Source organism: Marmota flaviventris, chromosome 14 (assembly GCF_047511675.1).
Source record: "Marmota flaviventris isolate mMarFla1 chromosome 14, mMarFla1.hap1, whole genome shotgun sequence".
NCBI lineage: Eukaryota > Metazoa > Chordata > Mammalia > Rodentia > Sciuridae > Marmota > Marmota flaviventris.
This window is the reverse complement of record NC_092511.1, coordinates 44,313,513-44,338,889: the sequence shown is the minus strand read 5'-3', so window position 1 is coordinate 44,338,889 and position 25,377 is coordinate 44,313,513. Positions and strand designations below refer to the sequence as shown.

At 41.8% G+C, this 25,377-nt stretch overlaps 1 protein-coding gene across 2 annotated transcripts in view; it reads right to left on the bottom strand.

Annotated features, from left to right (window-relative positions):
* Positions 1-4,009: 4,009 nt before the first annotated feature.
* The window catches only part of Sptbn1 (spectrin beta, non-erythrocytic 1), a 197,519-nt gene continuing 176,151 nt past the window's right edge, over positions 4,010-25,377 (bottom strand). For both annotated transcript variants that reach the window (XM_027934304.2, XM_071601570.1), the window contains exons 25-36: positions 25,007-25,211; positions 24,261-24,635; positions 20,429-20,673; positions 19,207-19,345; positions 17,814-17,898; positions 15,568-15,764; positions 14,548-14,660; positions 13,823-13,886; positions 9,009-9,247; positions 7,554-7,727; positions 6,083-6,125; positions 4,010-5,331 (exon numbers count right to left, since the gene is read on the bottom strand). In XM_027934304.2, coding sequence (XP_027790105.1) covers positions 5,113-5,331; positions 6,083-6,125; positions 7,554-7,727; positions 9,009-9,247; positions 13,823-13,886; positions 14,548-14,660; positions 15,568-15,764; positions 17,814-17,898; positions 19,207-19,345; positions 20,429-20,673; positions 24,261-24,635; positions 25,007-25,211 — 2,098 coding nt within the window. In that variant the 3' untranslated portion in view covers positions 4,010-5,112. The remainder of the gene's footprint in view (positions 5,332-6,082; positions 6,126-7,553; positions 7,728-9,008; positions 9,248-13,822; positions 13,887-14,547; positions 14,661-15,567; positions 15,765-17,813; positions 17,899-19,206; positions 19,346-20,428; positions 20,674-24,260; positions 24,636-25,006; positions 25,212-25,377) is intronic.

Here is a 25,377-nt window from a genome sequence, read left to right as displayed (position 1 = left end):
AGAAGACTGGTGGTTGCCAGAGATTAAAGAGGGGAGGGAATGAAGGTGGAAAGTGAATAAATTTATACAATGTGATGATGGAGATGTTCTGTATCTGACTCTCCATGTCAACATTCTGGATGTGACTCTTTTTTATAGTGTTGTGAGAAGTTAACATTGCAGAAATCTGGGTGAAGGGTGGGTATTATTTCTTAACAACTGCATGTTAAAAATTGCACGCCTTGGGCTGGAGATGTGGCTCAAGCGGTAGCGCGCTCGCCTGGCATGCGTGCGGCCCGGGTTCGATCCTCAGCACCACATACAAAGATGTTGTGTCCGCCGGAAACTTAAAAAAATAAATAAATATTAAAATTCTCTCTCTCTCTTTAAAAAAAAAAAAAAAAAAAAGGAATTGCACGCCTGTAGTTCCCAGCACAAGCGGAGCTGGACAGGAGGGTTACTTGAGCCGAGTTCAAAACCATCTGAGTAAAACAGTGAGACTCCCATCTCAAAACCAAACACACAGAAATAAACAAAACATAAACACTGTTTTTAGTAATTAAATTGGTAGCAGCAGTACTGGTATTACTATCCCAGTTTATCTATATAACATGGGATAAAACAAATGAACAATTATATGATATTGTAATTTTATGCTCCTTATATCCTTGAGTAAAAAAGGAGATTTTGATACAATATAGACATTAAGTAAAAAAAACAAAAACACCCTTAAAATCCTGAATAAACTTATTTTTCTTTAGTTTTGTCTACTGACATGGTCTAGAAATAAAGACCAATGCATTGGTGATAAGGATCAGCTGTGGTCCTGAAATACCATTTCCCACCACAAGAAACCAGATTTTTAGACAAGTAACTGCAGATCTGTGGGCAAGAATGGTACTAGATGGGGCTGGGACTGTAGCTCAGTGATAGAGTGTTTGCCTAGCATGTGTGAGGCACTGGGTTTGATCTTCAGTACCACATAAAAAATAAATAAATGAATAAAGGTATTGTATACATCTACAAAAAAGGAAGGAAGGAAGGAAGGGAGGGAGGGAGGGAGGGAGGGAGGGAGGGAGGAAATTGTACTAAATGAGCTGGGAGTATCTTGTCATCTGAGGGGGAGGAAGCTGGCAAAGACCACTAGGTTTGCACTGAAAGGTCTCTGAAGCCAACCTGAGGACACTTCCAGCAACTAAAAAATGGGGCATTCTTAAGTTTCAAAAAGGATAATTTCATCAACAGATACTGCTGAGAGATGTAAAGTAAAATATTTCATCTTGACCTTCAATGGGGAGAGAAATCTTCAATGTTCATAAACTGTTCTTTCTTCTGATGGCTTTTTGGGTTAGGGGTCATGCTTAGGAAGGTCAACTTAAAATTACAAAATATATTCAGTTAAAAAGAGGGAATTTCACTTGAACAAAATTTGGCGGATATTTTTAAGCTCCTGAATTTTTATTTTAAAAATTTGGGGGGCTGGGGTAGTGGCTCAGTGGTAGAACGCTTGCTTTGCATGCATGGGGCACTGGGTTGAATCCTCAGTACCACATAAATAAATAAATAAACAAACAAACAAATAAATAAATAAAGGTATTGTGTTCATCTACAACTAAAAACAATTAAAAAATTTTTTTTACTCATTTTCAGGATTATATGACCATTTTATAATTAATATGGAAATTATGGAAGTTATGTAAATAATTGAAAAGTCAAGCATTTATTCTGCCTTTCCTATATGAACTGTATCAATAGATGAAGATAAATTATACATACACGTATTTTTTGTTTTCCTTTTTCTTTTTGCCATCAAACCTAGGGCCTCATATATACTGGGCAAGTGCTCTTCCATAGAATTGTACCCCTAACCCCTAATATTTCTTTTTTCTTTATTTAATATTTTTTTAGTTGTAGATGAACACAGTATCTTTATTTATTTTGTTATTTATTTGTATATGGTGCTGAGGATTGAACCCAGGTCCTCATGCATGCATGACAAGTGCTCTCTACCACTGAGCCACAACCCGAGTCCCCCTAATATTTCTTCTAACAAATGTAAAGAATGTATCCAAGGACAATAACACAGGACCTCTGTAACAACCAGTTCTACAAGTGCCAGAAGATGACAATGTGCCCACTGTCCAGCCTGATATGCTGTTTCATGTATTCCAGATGCCATGAATTATAAGAAACATCGTCATCCTAAATACCTCCAAGAAAACTACAGCCATCTCAACTAAAACAACAATGAAGACACATCCTAACTTTGTGAGTTTAAATGTGACTTTAAATGGCACTCTTGACTCAACTAAGGGTGCCACTTCATATCCAAGAGACTTACTTTTACGTTTCTCACTCTTCTGATTTATACTCAGGCCCGAGGTATCACCCATACTGTAGCACTACAAATTGCACATAATAGCAATAAAGTGAATGGGTACAGTCCTCAAAATATTAGTGGGAGAATAAAAGAAAAGAAAGATCCATTATTACCCTGAAAGTTTTGACGATCATCACCCTGCATGGGCTCTCCCTCCTGGCAGTGAACTTGTCTTGACTGGGGTCTCCTGATGCTGCTCTTCCTCTTGCTGTCCATCATGTTCCACCTCCAGACCTCAGTGGATTCTGTACAGATGCACCAAAAAAAGCAAGTGCCAAAGACCCAGGTTCCAGAATCAAGAGATCCGTGGACTACTCACATCATGCATCATGTTTTTTTTGGTGTGTGTTTCTGGGGATTGAACTCTACGAACTAAACTATATCCCCAGGTCTTCCACATGTATTTTAATAGGTTTCTTGGATACTAATATGGGCTTCCTGCCATATGTGTGGCTTCATTAAGAATGAACTCTAACTGGTCACAGCCATTTCCAAGATGCTTTTTCTTAACTGAAATTTTGATTTGTTGAGAACTAAACAACTTAACCCTAAGTAAGGCTAGGGCAAAGGAATATCATGATGAGATAAATGGTCTTGGATGATGTGAGATGAAGGGGAAAAGATAGCAAGGTCTCAGTTTGCCTAGAGCTGAGAGAGAGCTTTGATGCCATTCAGCTGTGGAGCCCAGGACCAATGCACAGTGGGCACAGTCCTTATAGAATAACTTACTGGGTGTACATAATACTAGCATCTATGAAATTCTTGCAAATAAGTAAATAAACAACTAGTATGGAATCAACAGAGGACAAGTGTATCACTTATAAATAACCCATGACTATATGCTGTGGTCAGCAAAGTATAGCCCATGGTCCAAGTCTGACCTGCTGCCTATTTTTTGTATTATCTGTGTAAAATTCATTTAAAATGTTCAAGAAACAAATCAAAATACTGTTGTGGCACATGAAAATTATGAGATTCAAATATTTCCCTCAGTACAGTTTTACTGGAACACAGTGGCCACCCATTTGTTTGCATCCTGTCAATGATACTCTTTGTTCTATACGAGTTGAGCAAGAGAGACAGTGTGGCCTGCAAGGTCTAAAATATATTACTATCTCTGGCCCTTTACAGAAAAAGTTTGCCAACCTCTCCCTCAGAGCTCAGGGTTAATAAGCTCTCTCATAACTCCTTCATAAATAAAAGATAAAAGTGAATGTGTCAGTACAAAACATTCACATTTATTATTCTGTTTGCTGTAGTTTGCAAAGCTGGTGAGCCATACATGTACAAAAACGCCAAAAGGTCACCTAGACTGACTGACTGCACAACGCTTTCCATTTGATATTCCTTCCTGTGCAATTTCCCTACTTGGGCCAGATGTGGTGGCACACACCTGTAATCTCAGCAGTTTAGGAGGTTGAGGCAGGAGGATTCCTGAGTTCAAAGCCAGCCTCAGCAAAAGTGAGGAGCTAAGCAACTCAGTAAGACCCTGTCTTTAAATAAAATAAAAATAGGGCTGGGGATGTGGCTCAATAGTCGAGTGCCCCTGAGTTCAATTGCTGGTACACACCACCCCCGCAATAAGATAAAAATATTTTCCTACTTGGCACATACGCGTAGGAGAAGAAAAACAACAACTAGTCACCATGCTAGATTTAAAAGCATTTAATGACATAGCATATATTTAACAGATAGGGCAAAAGTTGAGAGGTACAGGTCGTACGATGGAGCACCAGGCCTGAGCGACCACGCCCTGTTCAGGCCCAGCCTCTGGAGTTCATTCCTATCAATGCCATTTTGATTGTGCAGTAAGATGAAAATTTGTCATTACAATAGTTACAGTGACAGAGAAATGCACACTATGTATCAAATAGCAAGGTAATGAAGCAAATTATAACACAGTGTGGCAACGCACGAGCAAGTAACCATTAGAGTAACATGACTTTGTCCAGTAAATGCTTCAGTTCCACTTGTACACTTACCAATGATTTAAAGGGTTTATTATACATCTAGTTTTATTATACTTTGTACTAGAATTATCTCAAACATACAATATAATGTATTTCAGCAAAAAAAAAAATTGAAATTACAGATTTTTTTTTAAAACAGTATCAGTTTTCTATTCCTTCTTGTATACCGACATTCTTAACCGTCGTCTCAGTGGATGCAGGAAAGCTGCATGTCGTTTGTTAGTAAGTGATGCCAGATACAAATGGTTTGGTCTGTAGATTTAACATGGAGCTGCACTATGGCTGCAGCGAGATCATAATACATGATCTATTTGATAAGGTTAGACCCAAGGTGGGCACTTCTAATAGTCAAGACTCAGGGTAACCACCGGAAGTAAATGGAAGAGAATGGTGTCAGGAGATTGGTACATTTTGTCTCTGGTGAGCACAGGAAATATTGTTTAAGCACCGCTGCCTTGCAAACCAACAGCACGAGAGGCGGGTTATTTCCAACACAGCCTCACAAAATTGAGGAACAGTTTAAATATTGAGATCTAATCTATATAATTTTATTAAAAAAAATCTGGCTTTCCCTCTGCACCTCAAACTTTTGTAACTTGGAGATAAAGTGTTTAGGTTTTATTTCTCCCACCCCCCAGAAATGCTCTATAAATAAAAAAAAGAGAAAAAAAATCAACCACATTGAGGAACATTAGGCACAGAGAGTAATGTGTTGGTTCTGAGCTTGCATGCTGGAATTTCACTGAAAAGGAAAGAGAAGGGCAGGAGGTGATGGATAGGAGTTCACTTCTTTTTGCCAAAAAGGCTGAACCGCTTCTCTTTGTCTTTCTCTTTGTCCTTCTCCCGCTTGCCGGGGCTGGACTCGCTGGTGATGGTGACGACGCTGGTGGGTAAGGTCTGTGCCCGGCTGGATGCTGGCGTGCTCTGGGTGCTGGCGGACACATCATGTTTATCAGAGGAGATGGCGGAAGAGATGGCCTGGATCCACATATTCATTTCCTCCTGGACAGAGAAGGGGACACAGGTGAGACTCAACTGAGGGGTGTGGTGCTAGGTGCTCTGGCTCCACCTGGGTAACTGACAGAGCCTCCATCACCCAGAAGGCTCGGGAACAGCATCTGAGGCACTGTCCCTAAATGCACCTCTGCTCTCAGCACAGGGGAGTAAACACAGCTCAGTTCTTAGGGATCATGAGAGTGTTAAGGTACCTGTTGGGCATTGCTCTAGCATATGCTCTGATAAATCTGAAAGAACTGGAAGACTGATCTCCATCTGTGGGCCTCAGGTCCCACCCTACAAAGTACTTTCACTTTCTTTCAAAGGGCATCTCTCTCTCTCTTGGTAAAAGGAGGTTTTTCAAATTTAAATATTACATGTTTCTTTTTCATCAACTGACTCCTCTCTTTCCTCAAGGTGGAGAACACCATGAAGAGCTGGTTAAAGGTCATGGGGAGCAGCAGGGAGGTCCCTCCTCCCTGAGCCTTACCCTCCAGGAGCGAGTGGGCAAGGTTTTCTTCCCTGACACCAGTGGATCCTGCATTAGCTTCTCTCTCATGGGGACAGACAGTGGGACGACATTCATTACTTTCAAGAGACAGAGAACTAGACGACTGCCAGTGTTAGCGACTGGCAACCAGGTGACAAGGCATCACCACTGGTCGTGCTTACATGTATAATATTACAAATAACGCTATTATCCTACCACACTTGCATACTCCTAAGTATGTGAGAGAGATGAAGCTTAGCAACTTACATCGTCTTTGGCTTGGAAGAGGTACTCATTGCCGTCATTTAGTCTGTAATTTCAAGGAAGAGAGTAAGTCACAATTTAACTTCAGAAAAATAAAAATACCCAACTCTCTGTCTTATGTGGGATACAAGGAGGCCTCAGAAGCTCTACATGCAGCATCAACTGTTCCTGCAATGGCCCTGGGAACATCAGAATTCACAATTAACTGGGCCAATCCAATATACACAGGCAGTTTGGACCTTCAGTTCACAGGAGGATGTGGGGGACCCAACACAACATCACTTGGCTTTGTTATGGCAAAGAACACCTTATTCCTGATCATTGGCCTAAAATGAACTCTCCCTAAAATTTATAAATTCTAAAGTCTCTAATAAGACATAGAAAAAGATTCCTAGACTTTTCTTATGTGTGCCTCAGAATGAAAGAACACCCCACCTGTGGGCTTATCAGTGTGTCATGAAGCGATTCCTATATTTGGGGCGGGGGAGATCCATCATTTGCTCTGTGGCCACCAGGAGGAAGAAGGGGCTGTTGGATTAGTGGTGGGAACTGCCCTTTGCCAATAGCCTGATTCCCGGAAGTAGCATCAAGGAAGTACAATGGGGGAAAGTAGCAAAGGGGTCAAGCAATCTGTGCTTTGCCAGACAAAACATCATGTGTCCCAAGGCCCAAAGAGCTCACACTGCTCACCAGCACAACATGACCAACCGCACATCTGCAACTACCCTCTGCAGTACTTGGCTGCCTCCAACTAGCTCAAAACACACATCTAAGAGCACAGCTGTCCAGGATCCAGATCAACAGAGCACATCAGCACAAAACTAGCAACTAACCACTAAAACATATACTTTTTACATTTTAAAAAAGATTATTAAAATAGTTTGCCCATTTCCAACAAGAACTTTTGAGGGTGGATCCCTGTGGGGAGGTGCATGTCCTACCGGGAAGAGACATTTGGAACCAGATGGCTCCAGGGGAGGGTCATGGGAGGACAGGCCCAGTCCCCACCCAGGCATTTCCCGTTTGTCTTCATCCAGCTCCAGGCTGACTCACTTGATAGTCTCCAGATAACTCAAAAGCAAGTAACAGCGTATCCTGGGTCTGGATAAGATGAAAAAGTGGAGAAACTGTCTTTCTAAGTTTCCTTTAAACTGTGAGATGTGAGCAACCCACCTTGAGTGCTACGGCACAGTACGCTCCAGACCATAAAACAGAAACTCCCTTTCCTTCCACGCTTGGCTACACAGTGAAGCACAGTGAAGCACAGGGAAGCTGGCAGCTGGCCATAATCCCCAAAGCACCCAGAGATCTTAACAGAAATGGCATCACACTGTTTTTTACTTTTTTTTTTTTTTTGAGACTTAAAATGGCACAGGATAAAACTGATCACGGCATGAGGTAAAAAAACCAACCCAAGGGAAATAAAACACACGCCTACTCTGAGGCAACCGAGAGGCATGGGGGCAAGGCTCACCTGAGTTTGAACACGTGTTTCTTCTTTTTGTAATCAAGGGCCACTTCACAGATGGCTTCTTTCAAGCTCACAGGGACCTCACTGTGGTATGGGATTCCAGAAGCAGCGGTTTTTGCATCTTTATAGAAACCCATTTCTTGGTTATTTATGACACAATAAACATTGTGCCAGGACCTGAGCATGGTAAAGAAAGGGAAGTCAAGGTTCCATGTCATGCTCCTGCAGAATTGAGAATTTGACTACATGAAAACTATCTTCACATAACCTTTTATAAAAGCCCTTCTTAAAATCTGCTAACACTGAACAATGGAAGACAACTCCTCCACAGAATCCCTAGGCAGAGTACATGCTGATACAGTGGTAAGTTTTTTTTTTTTTTTTAGAGAGAGAATTTTTTTTTATTATTTATTTTTTAGTTTTCAGTGGACACAACATCTTTATATTATTTTTATGTGGTGCTGAGGATTGAACTCAGCGCCCCGCGCATGCCAGGCGAGCACGTTACCGCTTGAGCCACATCCCCAGCCCCAGTAGTAAGCTTTTAAGGACTCATGTCTCTCTGAATTTGTGGGAAAACATGGTGTCCTCTTCTATTAAGTGAAGGTATTCTTGGCTCTGATGGGAAAGATTCTGATTGGTGTTTGGTACTCTCCATTGTGGTACAAGGCTACAGGTTTGGCTCCGTATTTGAAGCATAGCTATTTTCAAGCAGAAGCTCCTCCAGCCTTAGCTTCATTCTTTATATGGTTCAGCCACTTGAAAAGGATACAGATTCAGGGCCACTAGCACTCATGGTACCTAAGGTGGCCTCTCTCCTGTGGTATTCTAATATGCTAATGTTATTAGAACATCTGCTTGTGTTAACATATAAAAGTTGCCTTCAATGTGAATGGCAGAACTCGATGGCATAATTGCCTTGTTTGTGTACAACTCGCACAATTGTACACAGTTGCCCTAGGCAGTCCAGTTTACTGGTTTAGCACACAAGGCTTTGGAGTCAAATGACTTTCATCCCAGTTTTACCACTTACTGGATTTCTACAGAAAGTAAGTTTTGTAGCTTCTGTCTATTTTTTTCCTAATCTGTTAAATAGTAAAATTAGGGTTGTGGGGAGATAAGGCATATTGAGATTGATAAGCAGATGTGGCCAGGGGAAATAATGAAATCCCTCAAGAAGTCCTATAATGAATTGCTTCACTTAAGGAAGAGAGGGCACCTCAACCTTAAATGAGCGAACTGCCTCTCAGGATGAACTACTGCGGCTCCCTCTAGCTATTCCCATCTGCATTTAACTCTTCATGCTCTGTGAATAAGCACCCGTCCTCACTTTCCAGTGCTAGCGCCAAGAAGAATGCAAAGCCCAGGAAGCGAATGAGTAAGCCCACAGGGGCACATGCTCCCTGACCCCGGGTGGGCCGGACTTCCCGCCACCCTGCTTCTGCCTGGGAAGGGTACCTGCTCGAGGCTTTCTTATTGTGGGCCTCCCACTCGTGCTTCCGGTTCAGGAAGCCTTCCATCTGGGCCGAGGGCGTCTCCTGGGTTCTGGCTGGCAGGGTGGCGGCACTCTGGGCTGGGAGGCCAGTCTTGGCTTTGCGATCAGAGGTGGGAGAGGGGATGGGGCTGGACTCCTTTGAGCTCGTCCTCTGCTCTGCAGCGCCATTGACCATTTCACTTGTGTCCACTGTTTCTGCCATCTAGGGACAGTGGAGAGGCCATTCAGCTACCCTGTGAGCCACGGGGGTGACCACATACGCTCTGACTCGCACACGTGGCTGTGTATAAATGCCTGGCACAGATCGAGGCAGTACAGTAAAACCATTGCACACCCCACAAAGACAGCTGGACACCAAGGACATTAGAAGGTGGGAATGGATTAATGCCCGCCCGCTTACGGGGAAATGAGAAAAGCGAAATGCCAGTATGCGTTTTACTGCACTCTTACTCCTCGGATCAATCCATTTTCTCTAATATAGCTCAGACCATCTCCTCTTATGATTACTTTAAAACAGGACAACGGTGACAGTCACACATATTAAATATGAGAGAGAGTGGACGTTATACAGCAGCCACCTTACAACCAAGGGTGCCACCAGAGGGCTGGAAGTTTAAGCGAAAGGGCATTCACAAACAGATGGATAGATGGCCCCATCAGAACTACACGGCATTCCCCCAAAGTAAGACAAGGAAAGACCTGGGGTTTCTAAAAGTGCTCTCTGGTTCTCCACCCCCCTCCCCTGAACACATTGTCATAAATACATGCAGAAATTAGGACGACAATCATGCACTTCACATCTACCATCCCAGTTAGACTTTGGAACTTAAGAGCTGGAAGGAAATGAGGCAAGTCAACAAACATCAATTTAACCGCATCTGCCGAAGTTGGATCGTGAGTGGGTTGTAGTTTGTGTTAAAGGAGCTGGAAAAGCCAATCACAGTCACTCAACACCACACAGCTATTTACCCCCAAACAAAGACAGAACCAGGGCCTTCCCCATCACGGGTTGGTTGATCGCGGTGCCTTGCCGCATTGAGACGAGAAAGCCCAGAGGCAGCCAGGCTTCCAGTGGCTCTGACCCTTCAGGCTGCAGACGTCTTCGGGAGCGTTCCTTCCCAAGCTCATTTAAATTGTAACCCTCATGGCTTTTCGGCTTTGGAAATGTAGTAGGGTCTTGATTCATTATCGCTTTCAGCCTGTGTACCATCAACTGTGTACCATTAACTGCAGCAGCCCCTGGCTGATGTACACCCAGGGTGTGGGATTAGCAAGTTACAAAAGCTGGGTGTGGCTGGCGCTTTAGTGGATTACAGACAACCGGCACCCCTTATACACGGACAAACATGGAGGTGTCAATGGCACGCTCATTAGCTATGTCCCCCACCACTGCTGCCGAGAATCCAAATGACACCAAATTAGCAGCAATAACCTTGACAGGATAAAGCGGCAAACTGGCCACCACCACTGAACACTCAGATCTGTCAACTCTCAGGAACTGGACATCTCATTTAGGTCTTAGCTAAATGTCTGGACTCTGCTTGAGTCAACAAATTTTTTTAAGGAAAAGGGCTAGTAAAAACTTGGGAAAGGATAGAGAATCAAATTTGTGTTATGCCTTTGCAAACGATTACAGTTAACATCAGGGTTTAGCATATGACTGGATGCAATTTAAGACTGTTTTTGACTGAAATCCTCTACTCTCAAGCAATGGGAAATAAGTGATTAGGGTAGAAAGATACTGGGGTGTATGTGCATGATTATTTTGGCCTCCCAAGTGATAGCCTGTAGATCCTGCTCATGAGCAATATGCTATTTAAGCTCTTTTCACTTTTTTTAAAGATGGGGTTTCACTGTGCTGCCCAGGATGCTCTTGAACTCATGATCTTCCTGCTTTGGCCTCCCAAGTAGCAGGGATTACAGGCATGTGCCTCTGAGTCCCTCTTTTCACTTTTAAGGGAGAGTTCCAGAAGGGGAAATAACAAAAATAAAAATAAAAAATAAAACCCTGAGTCAAAAGAATATGAGTGGATTTTAAAGTTGACAAATCTCTTCTAGTGTGAGACTTTGGGAAACTTCTGGTAAGGAGGAAGTGTGAGTTTGGTGTGGAAGGCCTGAGCCAGGTGTGAGTCCAGAGAGACATGGAGTTAGTATGTACAGAAACGAGGTTAAAAAAAAATTTAGTGCTGCAGGTTTAACTTGAAAACTGCTAGTGACAGTCATGACCTGGATAGAGAGATGTTTATGAGATAAAAGGCTAAAATTTATTATACTTAGTCAGACTTCAAGGTAGGTGAAAGGTCAGGGAAGTCTCTTCTGAGGGAAATTCTGCAGCAAAAATTTTTTCTTTAGAGTTAGAAGGAAAGAGAAAACCCCAAACCAGTATGCAGAGATAATTAATGTTTATGCAAATGAATCACTAACCAAGAAAACAAGGAAAATAAAAGGAACAAAATGAATTTTAATGGACATGTGCTTTAAGCATGCCAACAGACAACACACCACTAGAGACAAACATCAAAAGCAAATCATAGAGCTATGATCAAACAGTGGGTACATGTGAATACATCCCCCCACCCCTCGTTGCTTCTCTTTAGCAATTAGTCCAGAGTGCTTTAGTGGCTGGCACATCTGATACTTCAATCAGGAGGTGAACATAAAGGCAACACAACTAGAAGCACAGGAAACACCTGATTGCTTTCAAAGTGCAAGAAGCAACACTATTTTCAAGTTCATTAACTTGAGTCTCTGCATCATTACTCAAAAGAACAAAATGGCTTTTTCTTCTTCCAATACAACTCAATTGTTGGTTAAAAATTGGTTCTGGCAAGCTACAGTTTAAATATCTAGATTAAAAATAGGCATGAGAGCAAATGCTAAAAGCACAGCATTCCTTTCTCATGTGCTTATGTGGTGTTTCTTTCTTTCTTTCTTTTTTTTGGTCTTCTGAATACAAAAAGCATTAAAATTACGTATCCATTTTGATGATACAAAATTTAAACAAACACACACACACACACACATATATATATATATATATATATATGGAAACATCACATATATACATATAGATCAGTGACACACAATAATATAATTTGGGGCCAGAAACACACCAGGGCTCCCTAATGACTGAAGACAAAGCAGTAGCTTTCTCTAAAATGAATCTGGGTGTGTTTTAAGGCAGAGACGCAATAATGGTGCACACCACCCCCAGAACATAAGAAGCTTGGCATCTATCTATATACCCATCTACCATCACAAGTAGATAGATATGTACATAGAAATCAGGAAAAACAAACAAGATGCTACATGATGTTATCCTGACAAAAGAAAAAAAAAGACATGCATCATGAAATGAAAAGACAAATTAGACTTAACTCATGGAGAACACATATCAAAACAGGTTTCTGAGGCCACTGACACATCTAAATATGGCAAATGAGCAAGAAATGTCTCATAAGGCTTGCATGTACTATGGATCTTGTTCTGTGTTTTGGTCAGTACCAGGAATTCATCTCTTTCATCAGCACTAATTTCTAAGGAAAAGGATTTCTGTTAAATATTTTCAGTCCTTGCTAGTGGCCTGATACACCACCCTACAAGACTCCTTTTGCAGAACTCCACATAAAGTTTAGAGAAAATGAATTAATCAAAAGATCCATCTGAAACAAACATGGTTTCTGTCTATAGAGACCCTCAGGAGGCCTCTAAAGCCAGGAGGCATGCAAGTGCTCCTAGGCACGGTCCATCGAGTGCACTGTTCAAGTAATCAGGATGAACCAAAATGGCTTTTGTTCCACGTGTGTGAAAAATCACAATATTTTGACACCCCAGAGTCACTGACTGAAATGGAAAGGCCTAGAAGTTTGGTAGGCAGGTTCCCAAAACAGGCTGAAAACTGCTATCACCAGCCATGCCAAGTCCCGGTGGGGCTGACAATGACCAGGGCAGAGGTGGCAGCAGTAGTCAGCAGGTGATTTGCTCCTGAAGCCAGCTGCAACATCTGCTGTGAAGAAGCTTGCAGTGCTCAATTTAGGACTTGGCAGAAAAAAGAGTCATCAGTTTGTAAAAAATAATAAATGACCCAAGGGTCTTAAAATGTTTGAGATTCTGCACCTAAAATTCAAACAGTTTCCCAAGTAGATCCAACTTCCCTTTTTTGTCATCTTAAGTGAATGAATGCATCCTTCAATGGAATGTTATATGGCTGACTAGGTTTTAATCTTAGCAGTGAAACGTCTCCTTCCTTATAGACCAGTCTTCCTAGTTACTAGTAACTAACTACTGCAGGTTAATAGCATCTGTAAGTAACACAGTACCTACACTGCAGTACTGTGCCCTGTTAGTATAACTGGATGTGCCATACCTGTTAGAGTCTAGTTTTCTTCTTCATTATGCTGTAATCTCATTTAATTTCAATTACTCATGTAAGGGTTTCGCTGTAAAATCTTAATAAAGTAAAAAGCTCACAATAAATAAACAAAAGATAAGTACTTTGCTTTAAGGCAATGAGCATCCATCAGTTAAGAGACTCAAATAAACATGAATTAAATGCAAACAAATATGAAACCAAGGAAGGCTATGATACGAATTAAGTAAAACTTATATAACACTTTGGGTGAAGTGAAAGCCAAAAAGTTAAAACCAACAGGATTTGGAAAGAATGGTTCTTGACAAATGGTAGTGAACTTCACAGTCCAGACCATGGCTGGTCACTGGCTGTCCGTCTGCTATTAAAGTTTTTGTAGTTTTGGTAGGTTTGAGAGCGGTAACTAACCCGTGGAGATCCCTGTTCAGTCGGCAAACCATTCTGGGAAACTTGCTCTCCTTTTGAAGTATCCCTGTTAGGTAAGGGGGAAGGGCAGAAGAGGGGAAAAAGATGAAAGGGAAGGGGGAGGAAGGGAAGAAGAGGAGAAAGAGAAAAACATAAGCAACCCTCTTTTACATCATTTGATTTTTTGAAAACTTGAATTTTCACAGACACCATATGGAGAGGGAGACTACAGGAACAGCTGGCTCCCAGTTTCTACCTCCTGCCCCTGCCCACCTCCCCACCAAAGACTACAATAGAGGCTTCCTGGAGCTCCTACCTTATCAAAGCAATTAGCCTTCTACACACAGAATAACCTCTGCCCTCTTTGTGAAGTCACCCAGGACTTTCACAGACTATCACTACAAAAATCAAGGCCTGAAATCTGGGTGATGCATGTTATGCACTAAATTATATGGAAATTATAAGTGTATGTGCATGCAGATATGGGTGCTCACACAGTAGGAAGGACTGTCTCCACTCCACTTTTTCCACCTAAGAGCTATATGACTTTGGACAAGTCATAACCTCAGATGTTACTCGAGTCTTATTACACAGATCTAAATCACATGATGAAACAATATGAAGGACATGTTGCTAGGCCTAGCAAGGCGGGGCTAGCAATGATGCTCCATGAACTTCACCTGCCATCGAAGCTAAGATTCTAGGCTCCCAGGCTGACCCTGACTCACCACTGCTGCTGGGACTCAGTCTCCTCTGAAACCTTCGTGCTCGGCTCAGGAGAAGGCGGCCGCCTCTTCCTTTCCTCTTCCTCTTGCTGTCTGCGCACTTCCAGTAACTCCAACTGAGGGGAAACACAGTGATGTTGAACACAGCCTCAAACTTCCCTCTTGCTTGAGGAGCCCAGGAAGCCCTTCTGCCTAGTTCCTACATTGGCTCACATTGCACAATGTGAAACTCTTAACATCCTGAACAAAAAGTAAGTATAAATTCATAGGAACTACAGCTACAACCAAAACCTGCAGGAAATGAAGGGTTGCACTAGGAGCTGGTGAAACTCTCTGGGAGCATGGATTTAATTTCTAAATTAACTATGCAGCTCTCAACTTTGCTGAGGAAATAACGTAGCTGCGCCTTGGTTCCCATTAAAGCTCAGATAAGCCAGAGACAAAGGTATTAAAATACTCAAGGAAGACTTGTGTGCTGTGGTGGGAATATGTGTTCCAGCACAAACCCCTAAAATAAATTAAAATTAAAAAATTAAAAAGCCCCAGAATTGTCTACCTGAAATAAAGCCATTTCATAAGCATATGCACTCAAAGTATTATTTTGACACAGAAGTACACAAGGACACATTAAATCCCCAGACTTGCAGAATTAGAAACACCAGTGCACAAGCCCTATTCCAAGACCTTTATGTTTGAGACACATTCTCAAGAATGGGGAGGATTTACAAGCTACTCTTTGATGGGAATTCTAATCCTGAAATGCTGAAGAAAATTTTAAGGTCATATGCCCTAAAAAGCAGAGAGTCTATGAGAAACAAGAGGAAAAGAGATTGAAAGAGAAACACAAACATCAATCAGTTCCTAGGCAAGAGGCTATCATAAGAGATCCTAAATCCAGATGCCTAGGAGGCAACTGGGAGTGGCATCTAGACCTCCTTCCCCAGGTCCTGTTTGAAGAGAGCCATCAGCTTCACAAGACCCTCATAAATAAGCCAAGCCCTCGGGCATCTAGTGGCCACTCACTGTTGTCAGCCTTTCCAGGGCGGAGAACCTCTCATCCCAGGTTGCTGCAGACTTTTCAAATGCCTCATGGCGCTTGATGAGCTTCTCCACCTCGTCCACGCTCTGGCCGATTTCACGACTGGATAGGTATGGCTCCTGCCCCAGCAACCAGGCCTCGGCCACACTGGCATCCCTTGAGAACTGATGGACCTCCAAAACTGCACAGGGTACCAAGAATGAGTGCTAGCCACAGGGCCACCTGGCACTGCTACCCTCTGGTGGCAGCTACACACAGAACCAGTTTATGGTAATATAAAAACAACATGAACCACACATGCAACTTTTTAAGTTATCCAGCAGCCACATTAATAAGAGTAAAAACATGTGAGACTAAGTTTAATAGCATGGTTAATTTAATCCAATATATGAAAAATATTATTTAACACGCAATCACTATAAAGGACAATTATTATTACAACTATTATTATTTGGCACTGGGGATTGAATCCAGAGATACTTTACCACTGAGCCACATCCCTAGCCATTTTTATTTTTTATTTTGAGTCAGGGTCTTGCAAAGTTGCTTAGGGTCTTGCTAAATTGTGGAGGCTGGCCTCTAATTTGTGAGCCTTTTGCCTTGGCCTCCCAAATCACTGGGATTACAGGTGTGCACCACTATGCCCAGCTTAAAAAACAAACAAACAAACAAAAAACTACTGAGATCTCTCTTTTAAGTCTGAATTCAAGGTAGATTTGACTGCACATCAATTTGAGAACATTTCAAGTTCCCAAGGGCCATGGGTGGGTCAGTGGCTACCAAACTGGACAGCACAGTTCTAGAATGTACTCTGCTCATTCAGCCCTGCTTCCTTATAGTGAGTGCTCAGCCCTGCTAGGGCTTGTACAGACCATGGTAGGGAGGATATGGGATGCTTCAAGGTGGTGGGGACTGGTGGGATGGTGTGGGCTAATGTTCTTGCTGTGCTTCATTCTTTTTGGCAGTGGGGAAACAGTATTCCTTCCATCACATTCGTGAGGAAGTGGGTCAGAAACTAGCTTTGCACTATTGCTCACACTGCTTCTCATTGCATCAATGCAGCAATGTCTGGGGTGGGTCAGGTACGAGATGGCCTGCAGGCAGCATCAGTCTCTAGAGTCAAGCTGGCTCTCTTTTAGCACCCTGATAGCACCTGACACCCAGTGAAGCTGCCACCCTGCACTGGGGACTTGTCAGATCTTCATGGTGGAGACCATGCCTGTCATCACTGTGTCCTGAGCATAACCTGGTGTCCAGTTCACAGCAGTGTGGGATACAGGTTCTACTGAACTGGGTGAAACTAACCTGAAATTCTCAAACCTTAGAAACCAAATCCTCATCTAAAAGGCGGCCCAAAGTGGGTTATCTAAGGGCTCTGTGCCCTCATTTCCTACACACTTTCAGAAAAGGCCCCTTGGAAATCAACCCACGGGTAAATGAATGGGGTCACTACAATATAAGGACAGAGTCCAAGTTCCAACACAGAATGTCAAAGTATGGCAAATAATGCTTGAACTGGGCTTTTTTTTTTTTTTTTTTTTTGGTCGTGGTGCCGGGGATTATAAGGCAAGCACTCTACCAACTGAGCTATATCCCCAGCCCTGAACTGGACTACTACTTTGTGTTCATAATTATGAGATGCTATTCCTAATACTATAGGCTATAAATCTGATGGCTCACATATGCCTTTATAAAATGATAATATATATATATTTTTTACCTCAAAGACAGTCAATACAGAAATATATATTTAAAATACTTAGAACAATGCCTAGTTCACTACAAAACCTCAACAGATGTTAGCTTTACTTTGTAATGTTATCAACCTTAAAGTAAAAATTCCAGATATAAGACGTATGTAGGCCAGCTTTACATCTTATTGACTCTGAAGCGAGAACTTTTCTTAAAGATAACTGGGGAGCTTCTATCTCTACTCTCCTAGAGCAATGCTGAATTGTATTTTCCAATTTGTTGTTCCTAAAGAACTCAAACCCCATTGATAATTCTGAGATCAATCATGGGGTGAAAAACAATGAATGCGCCACACAAAACATCTTAGAAAATAATAATAATATTTAGCATGCAATAATGAAATAGGCCATTAAGAAGCATCCAAAACTTCAAAAATCATTAAGGGATAACATTGCATCAATTAAAGCAGGAATATAAACTTGCATGCTTTCCATGGATACCCAAAAAGAGCAGAAAGATAAATGAAATATGTCCTTACTCAGTCTTAACCACTCCCACCGGTCTTCCCACTTGTCAATCATTTCTTTTCTCTTTTCAGTCAACTGCAGTAACTTTTCCTTGATCTGTATGAAAACAAAGACCCCATGATATTTTAGTAGAACACATTACATCCCTTTTGTTTCCCCCCACCTATGGGTCACATTATACAAGAAACATTTATTTTCTTAAGAGACTTTCAACTAAGCTGGAAACTATCTGCTGAGTCTGTCTATCTGTCTAGGGAGAGGACAGAAAAGCACGGCTAATCTTCCAGACCAGGCTCAGAGAAAGGCGGAGCTCAGCTCAAAGCTGCTTTGTTGTGAGGAGGCCAGCAATGCACTGAACTCCACTGGACTCTGGGGCTCATTGCAGCAAACACATTCACCGAGAGAGGGACAGCAACAGGGGCACAGCTCTGGCCTGAGAAGACATCCATTCCTATGAAGGGAGCTACACAGTGAACTCATCATTCAATTACGCAATATCATCGTCATAACCAGAACCTACAACCATCTACCTGAGAGTGAAGGGTCCTAGGGGATATGCAATGGAGGGAGAGGGCAAGCAGAAGAGTACTGATAGAAGGGTGAGAGAAGCCTTTTTTCAACCTGAGACCCTCAAAAATTGTCTTTTGTGCCACAGGAATTACTGGCTTTGGCCCTAGAGTCTTGTGTAACTATTTTATTCTAAGCAGACAGGAAAGAAATCAAGAAGCTCTGAAATATAAGTAAGTACAGGCATGTGTGTGCATATGTGTAGTCAGCCCTCTATCTTCAGGTTCTATATAAAAAACTTGACCAACTGGAAATCAAAAATATTGGGAAAAAACTGCATCTGAATAGAACACGTGGACTTTTTCCTTGCTATTTCTTTCTTTTTGGTTCTAGGGATTGAGTCCAGGGGTACTTAAAACTGACTGACATCCTCTTGTCCTTTTTTTTTTTTTTTGGAGACAGGGTCTCACTAAATTTCTGAGAGTGGCCTCAAACTTGTTATCCTCCTGCCTCAGCCTTCTATGTTGCTGGAATCACAGGCATGTGCCACCATACCCAGGCTCTTGCCATTTCTTAAACAATATAACAACTATATACATGACATCTACCTCATATTAGGTACTGCAAGTTTTCTGGAGATGATTTAAAGTATATGAGAGGATGTGCTTAAGTTATATACAAATACTATGCCACTTTATACAAAGGACTTAAACATCCATGGAATCCCCTATGGATACCAAGGGACAACTGTACATACTTCTGTGTCTGTATATGCATGCACGCATGCAAGTGCATACACACACACAGACACACACACACACACACAGGATGAAGCCATTTTACACCTAGACACCAGTGCATCTGTCCCAGGGTCCCAAAGCAAAGCAGTAGCATTACCTCCTCAGAAGCGTAGTGTTTTCTTGCAAGCAGGGATTTCCCCAGTTCAATGCAGGTGGTGAAACTGTCATTACGAGCATCAATTTCAGCTTTGATACCTTGATGATTATTCATTAATAGTTCAACAGATGATACATCCCTAAAATCAGACAAATGACATCTCCTTTACAATAAGCTTTCCAAACAAATGTTTCAAAACATATAACTGGAAGGAAATGGTCTAATGGCCTAAATGGCCTTTTATTGCTGACTCACAGTCAAAGATCAGGCTGGGTCACTGGAGCTAACTTGTAACAATAGTGAGACTCAGGACCAGCTCTATAACCAAACACTCAGAAGAAGACTCCTTGTATTTTTATATGTGCCTAAATAATTCAAAACAGTTTCTAGGTGCATGCAAAGAAAGTACTAGATTTCTGCTCAAACTTTTTCTTGAAATGCAATTCATAAAGACTCCCTTCAAGAAGTCACAGTGGCAATAACAGGTACCTCAAGGCATTCGCTACCACAGGCTCAGGATGTGTACTCCAAAGAGTGGCTGATAGTCTTTATACTCAGTTGAGATACAGAGGAGGGGAATTGGCTTTGGAATCAAGAGAATGGAAGCTGTGAGAGCTTCTGGGGGATCAAAACTTACTGGTGGGCTGGAGATATAGGTCAGTTAGTAACTCTATGCACAAGGCATAACTTGCATGCACAAGGCATCAATCCCCAGCATCAAAAAACAACAACAAAAACCCAACAACAAAAAAACAGACTGGCCCTGACCCAGGGAATATAATTCCTTTTTCACAACATAAATAATGATGAAAACATTTCTTCTATTGCAGCACAGTTCAATTCTCAATTACAGGGGGCCTGGGGTGAACTGGAGGTTATATATGTATCCGCTCATATATGAACTTTTTCTTCACTGCTTTACATGAAACAAAGGGAAGGCACAGAATAAATACTAATCACCATATGACATCAGTAAGGCCGATATTGAGGTAAGGGACACCTTTGGAAATGTGGATGGAAAGGGACAGAGTTGTTTTTAATTCAATAAAAAGATATAGGAAAAAGGAACTCAGAAAGTCATCTTATTCCAAAAACAAGGCAGTTAGCTGGTTGTGCCCAAGGGGGTACAGTAGAGCAGAAGCTAGAAGGCCTTACACTGCCCGTCCTTGTTTCTTGGCAGTGGTATGTGGGGAAAAACTGAAGCAGTGGCTGCGAGCATTACCTTGGCTTCTCCTGGGCCTCAATCTGCCGGATGACATCCTCCATCCAGAGCATAAGGTCACGCACCATGCTGAAAAAGCGGAATTTGTCCCCTGTGTCCACCAGGCGTACCCTGCGGCCCTCACAGGCATCCAGAAGGGACTTCCAGGCTTCCAGGACCTCATTCTCACGCTTCTGGATGTCATCGGCCTTGTCCCCTGCATAAGCTGCCTGGAGGCGGGCTGCATCCTCTTGCAGCTGCCTCACCTGTGAAGCCATGGGCAAAGAAGAGTCATATTTGACTTTCTCATCGTGCCCCCCCTCTTCTCCCTCACCACTCTGCTTACACACTAAAGGAAGCACAATGGAAAAATAGGCCATGTCCCCCCCAAAACTCTCAATTTTACTGGGACCCAAGTCACGAAAACCCGAGTATTCTATAAACCTACTGAACTACACTATTAAGTTCTATACAAATAAGGAAACAAATGCTACAGGAATGCAGGCAGGAAAACTGAAGACAAGTCCTCTGAAGGTTGCCTGGGATATAAAGGTAGTATATTGGGACACATCCATATTCCAAAAAATAAGTACCATTATCTGTTCATGGTAAAGATAAATGTTACCATAAACGAGAAACTGCCATAAGAACAAACACATTTTACAAATGTCCTTCCACTACTGTGTGATGGTACTGAAGAGTACCTATATCTCCAGTTAGTTTTCTCCACGAGATACTTACATTTGAAAAAAATATATAAAAACCACATACAACATGGTTAAAAGAACCAATTGATGTCAAAGAAGGTGAAATCTGAACTAGTCAAACATCAGCAAAAGCTTTGTGGAACTGGAAACTGATGATGAGAATTGTGATTTGATAAACACAATCAGGTGTGTACTTGTGCTGGGCACAGTGGTGCATGCCTGAATCTCAGCAAACCCAGGTGGCTGAGGCAGGAGGATTTTAAGTTCTAGGCCAGCTTGAGCAACTCAGTGAGACTCTGTCTCAATAAAAAAGACTGAGAATGTGATTCAGTGGCAAAGTGTCCCTGAGGTTCAATCCCTAATACCAACACATTATATACATATATTTTTTTTCCATAAATATATATAAAAATATCTTTAAAATATATTTTATGTATATTTCATAAATATAAAAACATATTAAAATACACACACTCACATACTTTTCAGTGATGAATTACCAAAAATTAAAAAAACTTTCTATAAACCAAAACAAACAGTGGCACAATGAAAAATTTCAGAATAGAAAAATGCAAATGGGACTTAATCATGAAAAGATGCTACACGACAACACTGATTTGTCCTTGAATTTTTAGGAAATTAAATACATTTGATTATTTACTATAGCACTATTTACATAACCAAAAGATCAAAAGTATGGTCCATCAGTAATGGATTGGTTAAAAGAATTATTACATCCTGTCAGAGACTCCTATGCAGTCATGGGAGTGGGGGGAAGGATCCTGCACACTCATATGAAAAGTACTCTAGGAATGTGGCTAAGTGGAAAAAGCAAAGTATGCATGGTGTGCATAATAGTCTACTTTTTGTGCAAAAAAGGGGGAAAACAATTAACAGGTTGTTTCTTCCCTTTGCTAGAGGGTGTATATGCCTTTATAACAGAAACTAGTAACTGTGGTTATCTTATATTTCCTTGTTTTATTTTATACCAGCAGTGCCACATTAGACAATGTCTAATCAAAGATATAAGCATTGAGTTAATAGACACTTGATCATCACTTACTAGTGAGATGGTGTGACTGATAGTCCTGGCCAATACGAGTGTGGCAATGTCTATGAGGGAATTATTTGAAGAAATGTCACATGGGGCAGGGGGTGCATTTGGGACGGGGATGGACAACACTGGGGCTTGTGGGGAGGTGGATTACTGACCCTCAACTGCACAAAAGGACTTTAGGTGGTGATAAGTTAAAAAATGAAGTTTCTATAGAAGATGCAAAAAACAATCAATGGGATTTGATTTCCATGGGGTTCTGATTTCCATATCGTAAGCGATTTGGGGAAATAATCTTTGATATTTGAGTTATGGCTCAGACATAACTCAAATCACCATGAGTAAATTCCTAGAAAGTTATTTGAAAACTTCAGTTCCTATAAGACTAACCATCTTTCCAAATGCCTTCTCTTACATCTCTCATTGGTTTCTGTGGGCTCTCACAACAAAAAAGTGGAGAACAGCACAATTGAAAATTCCCACAAAAATCAACTCCTGCTTTGCATAGTCACTGGAGGCCATCAGTGGTCATCTCCTCTTGTGTTACCGTTTCATGCAGAATGGAGGATGGTGGTAGTTCAAGTTGGCATAAGAGGAAACAGCAGGAGTTACCCCCTGCTGATTCTGTGGTAATAAACCTGAACTAGGTCAACATATCCTTTTTACAGCTCTCAATGGCCTAGGGTAGCAGAGATAAGGTAAATGGAGACCACCAGATCCAGTCCTGGATGGAACTGGATCCCCACTGGCCCTCACCTCTGCAAGTCTCAGAAGTGAAGGGATTTAATGAAAACACAAGGAAGGAACTCTATGGTTTCTCCACCCTCTTACAGTCCTAAAAGCAAAGGACCTTAATAATTTTACAGGTGCAGAAGAAGGACTTGCTGCTGCCAAGACGTTTCCTATCTCCAGGCAGTCCCTCAATTTCTCTGAGCTTTGTTCTTTCAGAAAACATCCATAGAACTCTTACATTTTGCAAGCACCATCTCAAAAGGAAGATGACAATGGCAGTCAAGGTGGTCACTCCAAAGAACAAACCCCCAAATGCCAAAGCACAGTGAGGCCAATGCACTTGAATTAATCTCTCGGGGCCAAATTTGAGCCATTTTTGTAAACAAAGACTTACCACACACAGCCATACTATTCATTTTAGCATGGTCTGACGCTTTTTAAAAATATTTTTTAGTTGTAGATGGACACAATATCTTATGTGGTGCTGAGGATTGAACCCAGTGCCTCATGCACGTGAGGCAAGTGCTCTACCACTGAGCTGCAGCCCCAGCCCATGGTCTGATGCTTTTTTTTTTATGCTAAGATGGCAGAGACAAGGATCTGTAATAGAGACTGTATTATGTCACATGAATCCAAAAATATTTACTATATGACTTTTAATGGGAAACATCTGCTAATCTTGCACCAGATAATCAATACACTCTCAATAGACAAGAATAAAACCCCTGACATGGTCAGGACTAATATTTCTAATGAAATTGGCTTCTTCTTTAGGACGATGAAATTTACATATTTTTTTCAACTAAAAAGCATTAAGACTAAACAGGAAACTATACAGAGATTAGAAAGGAAACTAGAGAATGATTATACTAGATTCTTACTGTTATATTGTTATCGCACTGTTATATTGTTATTGCTTCATCGAACATCTTTAAAACAAACTCTGAGTGCTTAGCAGCCACTTTATACTGAGGGGTAAAAAGACCAAGCATATCAAACTGTTAGAATCCTGCTTTTTCTCTTTTAGGATGACTGATGGAAAATAATAAGATATTGTTTTGGAAATTGCTCTAAGTGAGGTCTTAGTGAGGCCTATAACTTGCAAATGTTTGTGTGTGCATATGGTTTATTTATTTTAACCATCTACCAATTGTTTACAAATGTGGCAAACTTAGAATTTTATGGACTGAAAAGCTCTCCCAAATGGAGCACTATAACAGTGTGTGTCCACACACATGTGTGTTTGATTTGGGCAATCCTCTCAGGATTTTTGAGGAGCCAAAGAACAGAGATACTCAGAGATGCACAAAGACACTATAAAAAGAAACCTCCTCCTTCTCCTGGGAAGCTCCCCACCCACCTGAGTGCCCAGAGCCTGGATGTCATGCTCAAAGGTGGTGTGCATTCTCTGCAAGGTCTCCACAGTGTTCTGATCTCTCCCAAGCTCCTCAGGGAGTTTCTTATGTTTATCCTGGATGCGCCCAAAGATTTCCTTGGCATCATGGTAAAACTTATGCAGTTCATAGGAGGCAGCAAGAATCTGTGTCCTCGTATCAATGAGCTCCAGGAGGTCAGCCCAGGCTTCATTGAGGCCGTCCTTCCACTCAGCAATGGTGGCAGCATCTGAATGTCCAGAGTTGATGAGTTCATCAGCCATGTGATTGACCGTGTCCACGCGCTCCTGCCCAATGTTCCCAGTGTCTCGAGCAAATTCCCGGAATCGTTCTTGTAACATCTGAAATAGGGATGTGTGTAAAGAAATCAGTGAGACCATTGTACACATTTTACTTCTTGATCACATGAATGTCATCTGGGAAGAGACTGCCTCTAAACGGGAGGCAACAAGTAATACACATGATTTAAGAACAGATCTTAGCTCCAAAACCTCTTATGAGGTCTCCTTGCTCACTGCAGCAAAGTAAAGTGCTGCTTTGTCTCCTGAAATTACTGGAGGAGCAAGGGCACAGCTGGCCAACTGAAGTCAAAATTACCTGATAAGAAATCCAAGTTGAAACTGAACCCTCTTGCCTGATTTAAAGTCCAGAGCCACAGGGCTCCCACAACACTCACTGAATGACCATTCACTCTCTGCCCAAAGTTACTTACGGTGACATGCTCATAGTCTTGTCCCAGCTCATGGGACCCTGCGACCACCTCCCTTTCGGCGATCCACTGCTCCAGGTCATCTACCTCCCGGTTGAGCTGGAACAACCTGTGCCTTTCGTCCAGCTTGCCTCTCCTCTCCTCTGCCAGGTCCTTTAGGCCAGCATACAGCTTATCCACTTTGGACTGCCGCATGCTAATGCGCTCACTGAGGAAGGGAGTGGAGGGAAGAGACCTTAAATGTCAACTTTCCACAAAGAAAAAAAGAATGAGGTAGAGATAACAGGAGAGTATACAACCTCAAATTTCTCCAAGGAAGCTTCTGGTCAGCCTATTTAACCTCTAAAATCTGACCTTGATTTTGAATGATGAAG